Below are 18,642 nucleotides of genomic sequence, written 5' to 3'. Positions count from 1 at the left end.
CTATCTCTCTCTCTTTTTCCAGACAAGATACACCCCACACATTTGACAAGCAAACTATGTGAATATGAGTAACCCTTAGGCACATAAATCTTCAAACAGACTGACCCTCTAAAATATGATACCTGCCATTAAAAAGACCTGCACCACTACACCCTCCCCTCTCTCTCCTCTTTTTCTGCTTGTACCCTTTGCCCTTCAATTAGACACACACTAAAATGTGCATACACCAACACGCACACTGCTTTTCACAACTGAGGAAAAGCACGATCAACTCACAGAGGCAAGTGGTACAACAAAGTATAAACAGAAGGCATGGTAAATAAATGTGTGTAGATTATGTACATATTCACAAGCATACTAATAAGAGTGAAGGATATTCATCCTCTGTGAGTCAGCATTAGTTCATACCAATATAATTCTGTCCTACACATACAACCACACACTCACAGACAAACTGACCCTGAAGTCGAGGGAAATGGGTAGTTTTTGTGTTGGATGAGTAACAAAGGCTGCCTCTTCAAATGTGACATAAAACTACAGCTAATTAGTACAACACTGGATGCAACACTGGCTATCTTGCCACAGGTGTTTTCTCCTCAATGGACGACAAGCCAATGTTTTATTTTTTCAGAGAAACAGATTCCACTGTTTCTCCACCTATAGCTAACATCAGCTAGAGTACTTAGCCTAGTTATCAATAAAGCAGCCCTACATCTGCCTTCTCAATCTTGTCCTTAAACATGTGTCCTTAAATATTTTCTCTGTCTTTCCATGATAAAACGAAATCAATACCTGAAAAGTGATTTCAGTATTTAAATACTAGCGATTAACTTTAGTATCTGTGCACGTCTCTGTCTAAGTCACATGAAGCCAGCCACCACATCTTTTTAAACAACTGCTAACGCAACGTCTTTAGACAGATCAACATGCTAATGGCCAACTCTCACACAAACATGAGCGTGGATCGCTGCGTTCCCGCCGTTATATAATCCTATCCTGCTTTCTGAGTGCAATATTCTTGAAATAGTATAATTTTGCACAGTATCTTTCTTAAACTGCCACTCTGTAATGGTACTGAATGCAGTACAGCAGCGATGTTGGCCACTCTAAAATGGCGGCACCGTTGACATGCCTGGTTGGACTCACTGCGGCATTTAGGTATGTATATCTATAACTGTAACCTTCTATTACTTATCTTATATATCAGTTAGCATGGTGTTATCGATGCATGGCTATATAATTACACACTTGCCTTAAACCATGTTAAGTTGTTAAGTAATCACAAATAGACTTGCGGTAATGTGGTTTTTGACACTGTATACATACTTTTATCTTTAAACACAGATAAATGTTAAAAACAGTATTAGTATATTATGGTAGTAGTAAGCCATATTTTTGTACCTTAATAGAAAAGGTAACAGAAAATTGAGTACATTAAATTTTTCTACAAACATTTCTTCACTATGCCCTCTGCGCATCTGCCTACATTACTGTCTGAAAACAAAGAGGGAATAACTAAAAAGGAAACATAATAGGAGGAGTTCAACAGAGAAATAAATGTGATAAATGAGATAAGTGTGACATCAGTGAGCCTTTGCCCAAAGCTCCATAACTCATAATTCAAAAGAATAAGCACACGTGCACACAAACATACATACACACACGGACATAAGTGTGCCATATGGTCAGCTACATTCATACCAGACATATCTCAAGGGTTTAATAATACATCTCTTTATCCCCTTTCTTCTTTGTGTGTATATGTATGCGTGTCTCTGTGAGTGTGTTATGCAGGCTAAGGAAGCAAATCAGATCAGAAGCACCATCATTGTCTGTTCTAATTTCTTGCTCATAAAACACAGCCAAGGATGTTTCCAAGGAAAGTGCTCAGTGTATGGTAGGGGACTGAGAAATGGAAACAGTATGCACTCTCTTCAGTGAGGAATTTATCAAGCTATTACATAGCATCGCTGGAGCCATTATGGTTTTGGGTTTCCTTCCAAAGCTTCTTCAAATGATGGGCTTTCCCACTGACAAACAGCTTTGTTATACGCTAAAAGGGAGCTTTTCCAACTCAAGCAAAAAAGTTTAACGAAGTGAGCAAGGTAAAGTAGCCAGCTGAACGTACAGAAAGAGGTATTTTCCACAAATCCTGCATGCTGTTTGCATACTCTAGCTAGGACACTCTCCTTTGAAAAGTGTCCAGTTCCTTTAATTAATTTCATAGAACAGAAAGGAAAAAAATATATATTGTACAGTCTAATTCTAATAAAGTTAGGACAGTAGGTAAAATGCAAATAAAAACAGAAAGCGATGATTTGTGAATCCACTTTGACAAGCAATTTAATGTTTTATCTTATCAACGTCATTGTTTTTTGTAAATATACACTTATTCTGAAACTGATGCCTGCAACAATTTCCAAAAAAAAGAAAAAAAATAGAACAGAGGCAATTTAGGACAAGAAAAATTGTTAAATGTTCAAAAACCACCTTAAAGAGGTGATGCAATCATGCTTTGGTATAAAAGGAACATCCAAAAAAAGGTCCTTTATGAGCAAGGATGAGTTGAGGCTCACCACTTTGTAAAAAAATCCATCAGTAAATAATTAAACAGTTTAAGAACAACATTTCTCAGTAAGGATTGAAAGGATTTTAGGTATTTCATCCTCCGCAGTGCACAATATCATCAAAATATTCAAGAAATTTTGAGAAATATCTGTGTGTAAACAGCAAGGCCGAAAACCACAACTGATGGCCCGTGACCTTTGAGCCATCAGATGGAACTGCATTAAAAACCAGGTTTGAGAATACTTTAAGAAAGTGTTGTCAATGAAGACCAGGGACGCAAGAAGGTCTTTTAAGTTGAGTGGCAAAAACATTAAGTGGCATATACATAACGTGAACGACAACATCATGCAAAATTATTTGCCTTTTTACCATTCGATTTTTTTTGGATAATTTACATCAAACAGAATGTGTCATACTGCACTATAGTGAGGTGACAAACGCTGATGCACATTTTCTCTCTGGCCTCTCATTCTGAACAAACTATGCAAATGAACTGATCAACAACCCATGAGCTTGTTGATATATGGTGCAGTAACCGAATGGGTCACATCCACAGTCACACAGTGAGATCTAACACTGGAAAGCACACTGTGTGGGAGATATAGCGTTTGATAAAATGTGATAAAACATAAAACATGCTCCTGTTCCAACAGTTTTGGAATGTGTTGCAAGGATCACATTTGGAATGAGAATATGTTTCCAAAATACAGTGAAGTTCATAAAGTAAAAAGTTCATAAGGTTTTAACAGGCACTGTACATACTGTCAACTTTTTTGGAATTGGTTTTATATAAATATATATTCAAACTGCTTGTATGAGAAAATGTTTACATATCCTTTAAGCCCACTCAAACTTTTAGTGTGAAATTTTTAAAAACTGAGATGGGTAACTCATTCTGCAAACAAATATTTATCAGTTACTGTGATTTTTTAGCCAATATAACTATACTAGTTTAAGATATTTGTGTCCAAGTATAAGATATAATGGGTCCCTTTAAACCCAGTCCAGACATTTAATCTTTTCTGTTCAGTTCATTATTTTATTTTCAAAATAAACTGTATAAAACTAGCTTATGTTAAAAACGAGATACATGTTAATTGGTTAATTAATACATCCCTATAAATCGAAACGTCCATATGAGAAACATATTTATTTACACTTACGTGGGCTTTTGAGGGCCTATATGAAGTAAACTGCCGAAACTGCATTAAACATAAGGATGCAAATTTGCTGAAATAGGTGTCAGTTGACCGGTTTGGCAGCTGGATAACGGGCTTCTCCAATAATTTCAAAGTTAGGATTTAAATTTAAGGATATTAACTGGATTTACTGTAAAAGTGCAACATTCAAAGTAATAAATATGATGCTTGAATGTATGTTACAAATTTCTAATGTCTGTGCTTATGGTGGAGCTCTCGTGGGTGGTATTAAACCCACTCCCATCCTGAAAAAAAACAAAACAGAACATTTGCAGGTTTGTGTATTTCTATGCATGTCCACATGCTTTCCAGTAAGTGTCCAATTGTGTCCTATTTCCCTAAAAGCACAGTGTCCAAGACCCCACTAAACAACCTTTGCCCACTACCACATTGAAGCAGTATATATCCCACAGTTTGGCGATTTTCTGGTGATGTTGACTTCTGATAATACTATTACAATGAACAGCAAAGATGGTTTAACTTCAGTGTAGGAGGCCAATATGCACCAACAGAAGAGGATTCAGTGCGAAAGAGAAAGTACTTGGGTCATAATAGCTTTTTGAGTATAACCTCCAGTAGGCTTGCAAGTTTTAGTATGAGACCAGAAACAGAGAGAGATGTGGAGATATGCAGAGAGATGTGAAGAAAGATATACAGTAGGACTTTCTGGCAGTGCAGACTGAGCTGGTTTCTGCAAAGTCAGACATAGCTAAGGAAGAAATATTTCAAATTTCAAAAAGCATGAGAAAAGTTTGACTCCATGCCAATATGTCTGAGTCTCCAAAGTGTGTATTTGTGTGAGTGCACAAATTGTGTGTGTGTGTGTGTGTGTGTGTGCTGTCTGTGTAACACAGCATTTTTGTCAAATGAAAAGCGCGTGTTGAAAAGGATTTTTCATTGTACGTCTGCTGTCATGATGCAGTGATGAAGTATGTTTTAAACAGCCAACACCAACAGCAATATTCAACACTTGCAATGAAAAGAACAACTGCGGATAACCCCCCTCTCCTTTCAGAGTCATGTGATATGTTGGCCCTCTTTGCCTGGTGAGCGGTAATTTTCCCAGACTCCTTCACTTTCAACTAAAAGAGGGTGTAAGGCCGAAACTTGTTTCAGGATTGAAACACTCAGCCAAATTAGTGCCTCAATCCTCAGCAAATCTACCCAAATGCCACAACCTTAAACACTGTAGCACTGTTTGAGGAATGGGAGAGTGAGAGAGTTAAGGAGAGGGAGAAAGAGGACAGTTGGAGAGAGAGAGAGAGAGAGAGAGCAGAGAGAGAGAGCACAGTTGGAGACAACGGCACCCTTGGCTTTGCCATCTGAATCCACTTACATGTAAATTGGTTGTCTGTCTGAATTAAGGGACGCTTTGTGAGGGCAGCTCAACCAGCCTGTCGGTCACTGACAATATACACTCTCTCCCCTTCATTCACTCTCTCGGTAAGGGTAACATAATTACTCAGTTATTAACGTGCAGGGAAAGCAGAAAGTGAGAGAATGTGAATGTTGTGATGTGGATAGATGACAGGAATGTGTTTTACTCCTTAGAATGCTGCTGTAATTGCAGAGGTATGGTGTGGTTTTCAAAAATCAAAGGTCATAATGGTGTCACGGACATCAGTGGCGTAGTTTTAAATAGGCCTACATCTGAACTTCACTTAAAAATGTGCTGTTTGTTTCCATAGATTTGACCAAACTAACTAGCCTAACACATATGCACATGCCAAAGATGTGGAATAAACAGCAGATGACTGGTAAGTTTATGGCTAAAAGGTATCTCAGTGTCAAAAAAATAAAACAGACAAATTAAAGTTTCAGTATTGCAAGAACGTAATATAAAAATCCAGAGTTCTAATGCAACACACTTTAATAATAATGCTATGAATACATTATACATGGACATGCATAAATAAAGGTACCGTCCTTTTGAAGTAGGTGTGTAAAAATGCATCAGTTCATTGCTATGCACTGATCTGAAGGTGCCAAACTGCATCAGTTTTGGAATTCTATAATAAATAACAATCTTGTATCAAGAATGTCCGGAGACAATCATGAGAAATTCTGGGCTAATCCACTGCCTCAAGCTCAAAGTATCAATCAAATCAATATTCACGATGTATTTTGGATTAGTATTAAGACTCTTAAAAGGAGCCGAAGTTTCATATTTTTGGTTTTTGAACTCTGAAAACATCACAGATATTTTTTATCAAATCAAACGTTGACTCTTGTCTATTTCAATAATGAAAATATGTCTTTTCACCACTGTTTGGACCAGTATTCACACAATGCTATGCTGCAATTCTCTCCATTTCATTTAGGGGTGCATAATATATTGTTAGCCAATATATTATTTACCAATAAATGGGAAAATATAGTTATTATTGTCAGTGAAATATGGGAATTTGACACTGATGCATGTAATAGTCACACTCTGAAGCTTAAGTGTGAAAATATCTGTGGTGTAGGAGGTTGCCAGGGTTTCAGCAGAGGTCAAGAACTACAGCTCGCAATAAATCATTCCAGTCATTTACATTAGAACACAATGCTTGCTTGGCAATTGTAGCTAGGAATTCTGGGTAGCCCCACCTCTATTGCTACAATATTTATATTATTTAAGATCTTTTTTGTGTGTTTAAGAAGTGTGATGATTGAGAATTGGCAAATATATCAAATATATTAGTATATATATACCTTTTTAAAAAGCAACAAAAGGAAAGTGATTAGTTCTTGGTATAATTACTGTCCACAGCAAGGTCATCATTATCTGCTCAGGAATTCATAAGTAGTGCATGGCAAATGTTAACCTTCCCTTTCGTTTCCGATCTTCCTTTGTTACATGATTCAATTACGTTTTTTTCTCACTGGTTCTAAAATGGTTAATCATATCTGCAGCATTTTTAATGTTCATATTACAGATACTCTGTAATATAATAGCACAACATTTACTGCATTTCAAACTATGTACACATGCAGCCCAAATACCAGTGAGATAACACTTGGCCCTTTGCACTCTCCCTCTTTCTCTTTGTCATATACACACCTGGAGTCCATAATCTGTGGTGTTCTTCCATCTGTTGTTGGTTGCCCACACATTTATGCATACATCTCTTTCAAGTACTGACAGCGTGAGGGAAGTACCACAAATGCTAATTGTGTAACAGACACTGAATAAAGATCACAGAAATTGCTTGCCAGCTATTATTCATCACAAGTCAAGTTCGATCAGTATGATACTCTGCATGAACCTATCATGGAACTGGAGTTATGTAACTTCCTTTTTCGATGTCTTGAAAGATATACCACAGGTGGTAAAGATTGGCAACAGATTATCTGTCTTGCTTGCCCTAGAATGGTGCCGCATAAAGCTGACGTCTGAATCTGTGACAGACAGGACCGTTTGCAGAGGCAGAGCAGAAGAATGCTGAAGGTAGTGTCATAACAGTAAGCATGAGTTTAGAAATTGTTGACAAGTGTCAAGTCATAATACACATCTGTGTGTCTACTAGTAATATCGATACCATACTGATTTCATCTCATGTAATGCTGTAAAATGAGACATTTCATCTGTAAGTGGTCTGAACATAGTAATTTTAGCTGAGCAATAGTAGCCCAACACATTTCCATGTAGAACTCATCTTTAAATATCTACAAACTGGCATCATGAGACTTGGTAATTATTCACATCGTCACCAAGGAAAACATGGTATCAGTGCATCTCAACTAAAACACAGCACTGTGTTTTCTCAAACAAACTTTCCACGGAAGGTGGAAATGTTCATATTGTCCAGGATTTTACATCGCATTTAGCCATTTTAACATAAAACAAAACAATAACATAAACATCAAGACAGCCCAACAGCATGTTTCTTTTGAGATACTCAGAACTTTGTCCGATAGCCTAAAAGCTACCATCACTGTAGCATCATCACAAAATCCAACAGCTTTGCTGACTGCATTTTATATCATATCATGTAGCCCTAGTACTAACATTCCTGGCCACCAAAGAAAGGCTATAAACCTTGCAAAAATGACACACCGTTGCCAGGTACAACAGTTTTACAATAACTCTTGCTGCAGCCATGTCATGAGTGATTTCAACCAGACTGGGTACCTTTTACCCACCCTCAGATGGACAGAAGACTCAAAAGGCAAACAGCTGCCGATCAAGCATTGCATGTCACTTGCCTGACATGATTAGATGTTGGACTGTCCCCATCACAGGACATCACTGAATCTCTATATCATACTTGTGTTCACTGTACATTGTTGCTGTTTTGAACCTTCAGTGAAAGTGCATTGCTATATACTCTGTAATAGTGCTTTATAGAGTACTGTGCATATACTCACTTCATTTCTAGAATCTCCTCTAGTTGTTTCCGGCGCTCCTGTCTCATGCTGGTCAGGTGATTTTCCCTCTCAGCAAGTGAGATCTGCGTAGTGGACAGCCGTTGCTTTGTAACATCTAACTCCTGCCGCGTCTTCTCCAAGGCTGTCATCAGCTCCTCCAACTGAGACAAATGTGAATGAATCAGCAATCAAACCAGCACACAAACACACACTGGATAAACATATATACTCAGCATAAATTCATGGTCACAAAGCCAGAATCATATTGTCATAAATATGTAAGGAATTTCATGTTTATATAATAAATTTAACATGTCATACAATTTGTCAGGCTGTTCTATTACGCAGCTAAACCACTGATTGGCACTTTAAATGTGAACTATGAGCCAGATCGCTATGCAAAAGCTGAGCCATTACCGCAACCAGACTATTCTGTAAATCCGTTATTAAAGGTACTTAATAGTTTTTTGGGTTGTGATGTACTTAACCTTTACAGAGTACGAATCCATTTGTAAGTCCTGCCAACACAGAAACCTGCAAACAATTTCTGTTTGATGCAAGTACCTTTGTTTCCCCATCACTGAGGAGTAAGACTGGAAAAATGGCTGATGTTTGCTAATCCAAAAAAAGTCACAAATTCCTGTTAACCTCATTTTGCTCATGTGATTAGTCTCACTTACAAATGAGGCTGCAGTCAGCTGGATCCGCTGAGCTCCCTCCACACTGAGTGTGAGCTTTCAACTAAGCCTATAAAATCATTACGATTTCTTCTTTTTCATTAAATACATCAACTACGAGAGGTATTTGCACAATTTGGCAAATCACCTTTGAAGTTTCTTTTTTAATTTCCACATAAACACAGAAGTGCATGTGCAGATATATGAGGCAACAAAACCACAACATATGGTTTGAGAGAGTGGCAGGAAAAGTGGTAGGCAAAAGGACACAGGCCTAATTTTCTCGAAGAGAGCAAATTGTTCACACATTTTCAGGATGCCATTCTGTAAATGTGGTTCACATTTGTCAGAAACAATGCATTCTTCATTAATATAGAAAAGGGAAGGAAAAAATGAAGAAGAAATAGAACTGGGTGCATGTGTGTAATAACAATGTGTAAAGAGATGTGAGCTGCTCTGCAGGATCAGAGTAAGTCATTTAGAGTAATTTGTAACAATAGCAGGTTATTCTCAGTGTTCTTTTCTACTGAGTTTCACATTCCATTTTATGCTCTTTATTTTAAAATATATTTTTGAAAACCTCTGTTTAGATTTTTTTGTTTATTGATGTGGGTACTCAAAGCTTATCTAAGTAACTGGCAACTGAGTATTTGAATAAAAGATACGTAGTTCGGTATAAAAAATTAAATACACTGTGTATTACCCTCAAGGTTTTCTAGGGTTAGGGTGAGTATAATTCTTAAACCTGTTAAACAAGTTGTTTGTTAAACATGAATTCCACCATTTTGTCTAAATTTCTGCATTACTCAATCGTTGAGATGGATAGGAACCAGGGGTCATAATGTCTACAACACAAATATAGCCAATTTATTTACTATCCAAAATTACCTGTGAACCTAGATGTAAATTCTATAAGTAATATTTAAAAATGGTGGTAAAATCCAAAAATAAATATCTCAGGCATCAGGTAGTATATTTGTAAATATTTCATGTAACTTTCTGTGATGGAGCTTTCAGAAGCATTAGACTTTTCAGATGCCTGGTCCCTGTCACCATCGCTGTGAACAATTCTGACACATGAAACCACTCTGAATTACTTTTTTATGGCAGAATTATGCAGAAACAAAAGTGAAAGTCCTGTTTTAAATCAAATACCTCTAAAACACAAGTTACCTGATAAATTACTAAATCACCTGAAATTATCAGATACATGTCATCTCTTATGCTAACTTATCTTTTTTTTTTACTTAAATTCAGGATGATATAAAACATCCAGATTTGATTACTATTCATTCAAAATGCTGATATTCAAGTAGCAATGATACACTGACCAACCATTTCATTGAGTACACCTTTCACCATCACATCAGTGTCACTGCAGTGCTGAGAATGATCCACCACCCAAGTAATATCTGCTCTGTGGTGGTTCTGTGGGGGTCCTGACCACTGAAGAACAGGGTACAAGGGGGCTGACAAAGTATGTAGAGAAAGAGATGGACTACAGTCTGTAATTGTAGAACTGTGCACCTATATGGCAAGTGCAGCTGATGAAACAGACAATGAGTGTAGATTCAAGGTAGCTGTAGTTAATGAAGTGGCTGGCCAGTGTACATGTGTGACCTTTAGTATGGGAAGCAGACCACCAACCCCACTGCTCTAAATCTGTCAATCGCTCACACACACACACACACACACCCACACACACACACACACACACATATACACACACACACACTGCCAGCTTCGCAAGTGCATCATTAATAATGAATACAATGTGCTTTAGTCAAATGAGTGGGCTAGTAGTAGGGGGTGATGTGAGATGCTAAGCTGCTTAGCGCCTTTAGCCTGTGTGCGTGCTAATATGTGCTAATGCAGCTCGACTTCAATAGCTCTCTCTCTGAGCTCTGCACTAATCCATCACCTGCTCCTTCACTCCCTATTGGCCCAGGACAGCCTGGCCAAAGCTCTGCTGTCTGATTGCATCGCCATCGCCTGCTCCGTAGCTATGGTTCAAACGCTCTGGACCTCCAGGGTGCAGAGGTGGGCCTCCAGTGCCAAAACTCACGACCTTCTTTCCTTTCTTTTATTCCTTTCTTCTTTTTTTAATGCTTTTTTTTTCCTTTAAATACTGCTGAATTTCAGCAAGCTTCATTTGATGAGGGCATTACACATCATGAGACTCTTTTACTCTGGGAGAAAGGGAAAGAAAAGGGGGGAAAATGAGTGTGGCACAGCCAGTTATTGTTAGGGTGGTCAGGTGATGGCGGACTTTAGGCCACAAGCTATTTAAAAAATTATCGTCTTTGACCTCATTAACTGTTTTTGGGGTGGGAGGGGAGAAAAAGGGTTTTCTTCCTCATATGCTTGTCGGATGATTGTATTTCAAATCAGCAGGTTTTAAAATGAGATTTTGAGCAAACGAAATAAGTTCCCACGACTTCAACTGCAGACAAGATGTTTTACTTAAAAGAAAATGATGCAGGCTAAAAATACAATCTGTATAAACCATCTTCTACTGTCTAAACCCTGGCTGTCCTTTTCTTCTTTAAACTTTAATAAACTCTTTCTCTTTGAGTCTAGGGCATTTTTATTGACATAGCGATCATAAGGTCTTTGACATAGCTTATAAATTGATGAACAACAAACAAGTCGACGGATATCCAAAAAAAAAAGGAAAATAATAATAATGCAGTCTAAAAATATTCCCTCTGCATCAAAACCAACCTTATTCTGTCCATTCTGTCAATTTTGTCCATGCCCTGCCTGTCCTTTCCGAAGTTGGACTTTAATATACTCTTTCCCTTTGAGTCTATGACATTATTGACCTAGTAATTATAAGGTCTTTGACATTAGTTTAGAAATTCTTGAACAATAAACAGAGCAATGGATTTTCTTACCAAAAATTGGTGAGAGTAAACTTTGAAACAGTCTCTGTGAGAGAAGCACTCTGCCCAACGTAAGCCCAAACCAGACTGGAAAAACATTATGGAGTTATGATTGGCCTGTGCCTCCGAACTGCGCACTTGCTTTCTTCTTCTGCTCTTTTTTTTGGACTTTGTGTGAAGAAAAGAGCAGCTGGGATATATAGGTACTCCAGTTACTTCTCCCTTCTTCTTCTTTATCCATGCAAGACTCCCCTTCTACCTCTCTCTCACTCACACACACACACACACACACACACACACACACACACACACACACACACACACACACATCTCTGGCCACACATATTCAATCTCACCAAGTATCACATCCTATTACCAGAGCTGTGCAGTTACATATGGGGAGCTAAGCCTCTGACATAGAGACGGCACAATACCATTTTTTCCTACAATGATATTAAAACCTAGTTTGGCTGATACCAATACCAATCTTATATAATGTGACATTAAAAAACTAAGCTTTAAAATTAGCCAATGCAAAACGTGTCCATTTCTGCTGTTTTATCTACTCTATTTCATTTCATGATTTGAATGCTGTTATTTTTCTCTTGACATGTTAACATGATCTAACAAAGCCAAAAATTCTGAGATATTTATTCAATTTGTGTCATGAACTACCTTTCTGAACAAGGAAACATGAATAAGAATGTAAGTCACACATCCATCAGGTTTTATTCTTAGTTTGATTAATCAAAGCAGTAACCAGTCCAAACTGCATTCTAAATTGGTTGTGGGCTCATTCGGAAACAAGAAAAGAAGTGTTGCATATATTTTATATAGTGATAGAAAACACAGTAGCACACAGAACACTCTGGTTCTACATGCATAAACTGTTAAAAGGATTTTACTGTCGCCAATGGGGACGTGCACAAGGTCAAAATGAATGAATTTCTTTTTTCTGGGCCGGTACCGGACTCACCAGGTTCTTTTTGTCAACTGATGCACTCCACTTAAAATGGCCATGTAAAAGTACCATATTTAAACAGTTCAAACACTTTAGTACCCTACAGGAACAAAAATAACTGTGTGATAGAAACATCACTTACAGTGCAAATGTGTGTAAGATGAGGAAAAATAAAAATTTTTAATTGTAATATAATGTCAATGCTGCTGCTGAGCGGCTGCATCTGCAGTAAATGTGTCAATGAAGAGACAACGTGCCATCACAGCTCAAAATACTGTCACAAGCTCTTCACTCAAGAGTGTGCTTTCTACCTGCTGTAACAACCAGATCAAAAAGTTTCCACAATGAAGACTTCCTCTGAATTTTAACCAGTTCCCCTTTAGCAAGCTTTATTTTCATATCGTCCATGGAGAACAGTCAGCAAGAAAGGCTTTGCTGTACACACACTAGACTCTGTTAGAGAGAGTGAGTGAATGAAGGGCAAAAAATGCAAGTGTGTGACATTTACATACACTCAAGCACAATCCAAGCCCAAAGTTGCATGTGAAAAAAACGTCCCAAACCTGGCCAGAAACCCGATAGTGTGTCAGGCCTTGTCAGACTCAGGTCAGATAGCAGACTTCTAGCAACTTGTTCTAATGCTACCATTAATTAAAGCTACTGTTATCACGTGACCTTATTTATTTCACTTAAGTATCAGATTAGATTAGTTCTTAATTTCCTCCAATATCCAATCTTGCACTTTTTACAGTATTTTTACAGTATCTTGACTGATGTATAGAGAAAACAGTTCAAAACAGACATAAAACATGCAGAAGTACAAGAAATGCTTGCTTATTTGTTTGAGTTAGTATTTGATTTACACAACAGAGCACTTATACTCTAACTGTATGTCTCTGCTAGCTGTGCAGTGCATGCCTGTGTGTGAGTGTAAGTATGTGTGTGAGAGGCTAAAAGAGTGAGGTCACTCCAGTTCATCTGCATCTTCTTTTTATGAGTGGAAACAGTGGAGAAGACAGGAAACTTGATTCATTCCAAAAACGACCAGAAAAGAAAGTCCTTTTACGGATAAATGCAAAGTTCAAACACTGCCACAGCACTCACAACTGACCCAGGACAGCTGGGCACTGAAGACATCATCAGACACAAGGGAGGGAAAGAGAAAAAGAGAGACAGGGAGCAGTCAGTGGAGTAAAAAGCACACAGTGGCACAATGCAAGGAGGAGCATGAGGAAGGACCTGCCACACGTACACACGTGGAAAAAGAAAGTACAGGAGACAGAGCACGGCCCAAATCACGCGTCTAATTAAAAAACCTGAATGGAAAGAAATAATCACCCAGCTGCAGCTAAAGAGAGCAAAGAGTACATGCAATTGCATCGGCTTAGAGAGAGGAAACTGCAATTTGTGCTGCTGCTGAAAGAGAGGGATGGAAAATCAGGTTAGTGGTATAGGAGAGTTCAGTGAAAGAAGGCCTAACAGGACTTTCTCTCTCTCTGTCCCTCTCTCTCTCTCTCTCTCTCACACACACACACACACACATTGAACAGGCACTTTGACAGGCAGCAAGAAATGCCCAGACCAGCACTACTGAATAGCAGCAAAAATAGTGGTGAAGCTGACCAATGGCCATACAACTTCACTTTATGGTAGATACACAAACCCACACTAACTAACCCACAGTCAACACATAGCCACATCTTAAACTAACAAATGACAACATTGAAAACAACAGCAACAAATGTCCTTTTAACGGAAGGGGGGAGGCGCACGTGGTGTAGCTTTGCATACCATGCCCCAAAAGCCCCTTCTGAAACACAGAGCATGTTGTGGATGCCACAATATTGCATACATGTATTTCAATTTATATTCACTGCTCACTGCTTTAGCTGTACATACTGTGTATGTGCGACTGAAACTTGCGTACTATATATATATATATATATATATATATATATATATATATATATATATATATATATATATATATATATATATATATATACACACAATAATAATAAGGAGGAATATAATTGCAATTCAAAAAAGAGAAAACAGAGAGTTCGGAGAAGTGATTAAAGATGTAAAGTGTGTGAGTATGTGTGTTGGAGCTGCAGATTTATAGATGAAGAATCAGAGGGGCATGCCACAGCTTGAAAAAAAATGTAAGTAGTGGGCATTCCTGGAGAGGAGGACTGGACATTGTGTTGAGGAAAAGATGTGGTCATTCATGCTCCACAGAAACCATGTAAAGCCTCTGCCCTCCCGCACTCGCCAGTCTGTGTGTGTGTACCTGTCTCTGTGCTAGAGCATGTGCCTGCTCCTCCTGAGCCCACAGAGCCTCTCTGTGAGCAGAGGTGTTCATGCTTTCTCTCAGAGCTCGCTCCAGCTCTCTGATTTGCTCAGCTGTCTCCTGCGTTGAAGCCTGGGAAGTATGAAGCTAGAGGAAAGGAGGGGGAACATGGCAGAGCATTCCACATGAACAAATATAATTACATTCAGGCTTGGGTTACTTTACTCTTGAATTCTGTTCAGATGTAATTAGGTGCAGTGCTTAAATGATTATCACTGTCATATCAAAATTTCATAACTCCATATTTTATTTTTTATTTGCAACTGACAGTTGCTCTTAACATTATGCAAAGGGCTCAAGATGAAAAGACTAAACGAAATTATCCAGAATAACTTGGAATAAAATAGCAACATTAATACATTAAAGAATGTTTTTTTTTCCTTCTCCTAAGGAGTTACCGTTTTAAAGAGAGAATTTGTTATGACAGCAATGTTATAACAGACTTCTGACTTCACTGAGAGCTCTGAAAGCACATCATATTTGCTGAAAGGAGCTGCAAAATAGGAGAAAATAAAACTTCTAAAGATTAAGGATTTGTTCAGCTGTTTCCATTCCCAGTGCAAAAAGCTAAGGAAAAAAAGGAAGGAGGTGAACTATAATCATATAATGTGAGAGAACGAAGAGTGTTGGGTAGTAGGGGGTTAAAAAAGTCCACACCAAGACACTTATACACTGGAGAGAAAATAAATCCTTCCACACCTAGAGGAAAAGAACATGTGAAAGTAAACTTTTAAAAGAAAGGAAACTTTCTCTTAACCTCTCTTCTTTTTCACTCCTCTGTCCACACATTCACACTTTAAGTGTCTCTCATCTGAGCAGGGAGGGAACGTAACACGTGATCAGACCATGACAGATTAGTAAGAGCTTGTGAAAGCAGAGCTGCTATGGGTCTCTAGATATCTAGACATGTCTAGATATTGGTATGTTATACAGTGTCAGAAGTGTATGATAATCTAGGCATGAAACTATGAAGCGCACAATGCTAAATGGTGGAGTATAAGCTTCCATTACTTGTTAGCTACATCAGCTTCGCAGCCCCAGTGCAAAACTAAACATTCAAATTTAGGACCCCAAACTTTTATGATATGGGGGTAAATCATGTAAATTTATTTTTCACCAAACTATTTCTTTAAGGATTAGAAGGCAAACCCCCATGGGCAGATTAGATCAAGAAGTAAGAAAGAGCACTGAATCACTTATGGGTGAATTTTGAAAGAAATGTATGGAAGCAGCACTCATTGTTTTGAGTGTCTGGCTTTTGGACAAAGACGGACAGAATTTGGCTCAAATGTAGACTACACATAAACAGAAACACACTCACAGAAACATAGACACAATATCATGGCAAGTAGGTAACCGACTCACGACACAGCTCTGACTCGTTTGCAAATTAAATGAAATTGCAGTCTGAGACAAAAAATACAAAACTGGTTACATTAGCACCTTATTTTGTTTCTAACTTTTGCTGTTCTCCTTCAGCTCACAGTGGCATCAGGTTCAATATGGCTTCAAATAGCAAGGCTTCACTTTTTTTAATTTTTTTTTTTACAATGCAATGCGTGTAGCTAATAAGAAAAAAATTCTCAGGTGGAGATGGTCATACATCCATATATTTTTTAGAACTGTGCAAATGTTTAAATGATATTGCGCAAGAAAGTTTATAAAATTGAAACAACTGCAACTAAGAAACAATGCAAATGTGAACGTCTGCTATTGCTGAACAAGTCTGTGACCTCACTAGTGTCATTAACAAAATGTGTTATGTATCATTGTACCGTTATACTCTTACGCATCACAAAGTATGCCTTTCACATACAGACACACACTCACACACCCCAAGGTAAAACGAGTAAAAGTGCAACCAAAACAAAAACAGAATTGGAGCAGTAGGTTGGGTCCCTGGTGTGGGAGTGACACAGTCAGGTTGTGTGCATCACGAGGCCGGCACACTGATTGGACCTGACAGCTCAGCTGTAACCCAATGCAGCCGGATCAACAGAGCAAACAGTAATGCTGGACCAACTGAGGAGCGGGTTGGAGAGGGCGAAAGCTTTCGCAAATGCCAAACACAACCTTGGTGCCTATACTACCTTGGTACATCACTCCCCACAACCCCCCAAAATAAGAGGGACCAGAGATAATTGTGGCTGTGGGGCCATTCGGCACCTTCGTCTCAGACTTCAGTAATTATGTAATCTGACGGTTAAGGCCTAATCTGAGGGAGTATAATCAGCTAAACAAACTGGCAGAGAGTGAGAAAATGCTGGTTTTCCTCCAAATAATGAAGGAGATTTTACAGATCTGCTTTTGACATTGTAGAAGCAATGACAGGGGGCCAAGCACTCCAAACAGCTTAGCTCAAAGTGACACACGTCACTCTCACTTCAGTACAACCAAGTCTTATTTCAGCCACATCCATATTTCTTTAATTTGTTCTACCCACCTCCTTAACTTAGAGCTCATTCAGTCTATTCTAACATACTAAGTCAATATTAAAATCATATGTTTCATTTAACTCTAAAGCTCAGTATCAAGTTTAATAGTTCTGGTTGATTGCTAATTATTAACATTCACTTGAAGAACCATAAACTTCTATCACATTAAGGTTTTCATTTTAACATTGTTTATGGCCTAAAGTATGTGGCCCGGCCCATAATAAAAGACTGAAGACATGATTAAGTTATTGCAATGTCATACAAGTCAGAAAATCTGAACATTTGATCTCATGTGAACGCGTGCTGAACAAATACGGGTCTGAATCTGGAGCTGTCACGGTGTAATCAAGAAAAAATAGGCACAGGCCAAAACCTAAACACAGAGTCATTTCCCAAGCTGTCTTTGTTGTCATGCGGGCTAAAATGAAGAGAGGATTTGTTTTTCATTCGGAATCTCAAAAAAGTCTTGTGTGTAGACCATATATGTCTTGTACAAGTCTGTCTGAAGAAACTGACTGTGAGTTAAGAGGAGAAGTATGCTGCTGAACAATTAAAATCATTTTTATATTGAAAATTATATTCAAAATTTGAAAGAGGGCAGTTTTCAAATCACAAGAGCTGCAATTGTAGTTATATCCCACATTATTCAATACTGTCTTTATAAATTTTAAGATGGGAATTCAACCTAATAGTACAGAGCTTTTGAACCAGCAGCCTGGCAGATTATATTCAGTATTTGAGTCTGAAAAAGTAAATGTGCTGTTCTGAAGAATAATTTATAGAAAATAACCACATTTAAATAGCAATCGCAATATTGTCCAGAAAAATTACAAGTCGCTATTTTTCCAAAATCATTCTCCAAATTAGTATGTAAAAAGTACAACATTTAAAAAATAGAATATTCGGTACAAAAGTAGTCACTCATATACTTGTAAAGCCAAGCAGAAATAATGTGAGTTGCAGGCCAAGAGCGAAGGCTTAGACGGACTGCTAGAGGTGTTTGTTTAAGATGAAGTGGCACACTCAAGAGGATCAGTAGGTGATGCTATCTCTCTCCCATGCAGCTACACTCTGCACTGTGTGTGTGTGTAGAGTGTGCATGTTATGTGCCATTGTGAATGTAAGTGAGGCAAACACACACACACACAGAAGTTTTTATTATTTGTCTTTGACTCAGCCAGGTTCCTGATGGGTTAAGAGATAGGGAGATCAGA

General features: G+C 38.1%; 1 protein-coding gene across 1 annotated transcript in view; it reads right to left on the bottom strand.

The window, feature by feature from the left end:
• Window positions 1-18,642, bottom strand: part of LOC118813373 (ERC protein 2) — a 205,342-nt gene that overhangs the window by 57,572 nt on the left and 129,128 nt on the right. The window contains exons 12-13 of the mRNA XM_036578670.1: window positions 14,934-15,080; window positions 8,118-8,278 (exon numbers count right to left, since the gene is read on the bottom strand). Of these exons, the coding sequence (XP_036434563.1) occupies window positions 8,118-8,278; window positions 14,934-15,080 (308 nt within the window). The remainder of the gene's footprint in view (window positions 1-8,117; window positions 8,279-14,933; window positions 15,081-18,642) is intronic.

The sequence above is a fragment of the Colossoma macropomum genome, unplaced genomic scaffold, assembly GCF_904425465.1.
Source record: "Colossoma macropomum unplaced genomic scaffold, Colossoma_macropomum, whole genome shotgun sequence".
NCBI lineage: Eukaryota > Metazoa > Chordata > Actinopteri > Characiformes > Serrasalmidae > Colossoma > Colossoma macropomum.
This window is presented reverse-complemented; position numbering and strand designations above follow the sequence as displayed.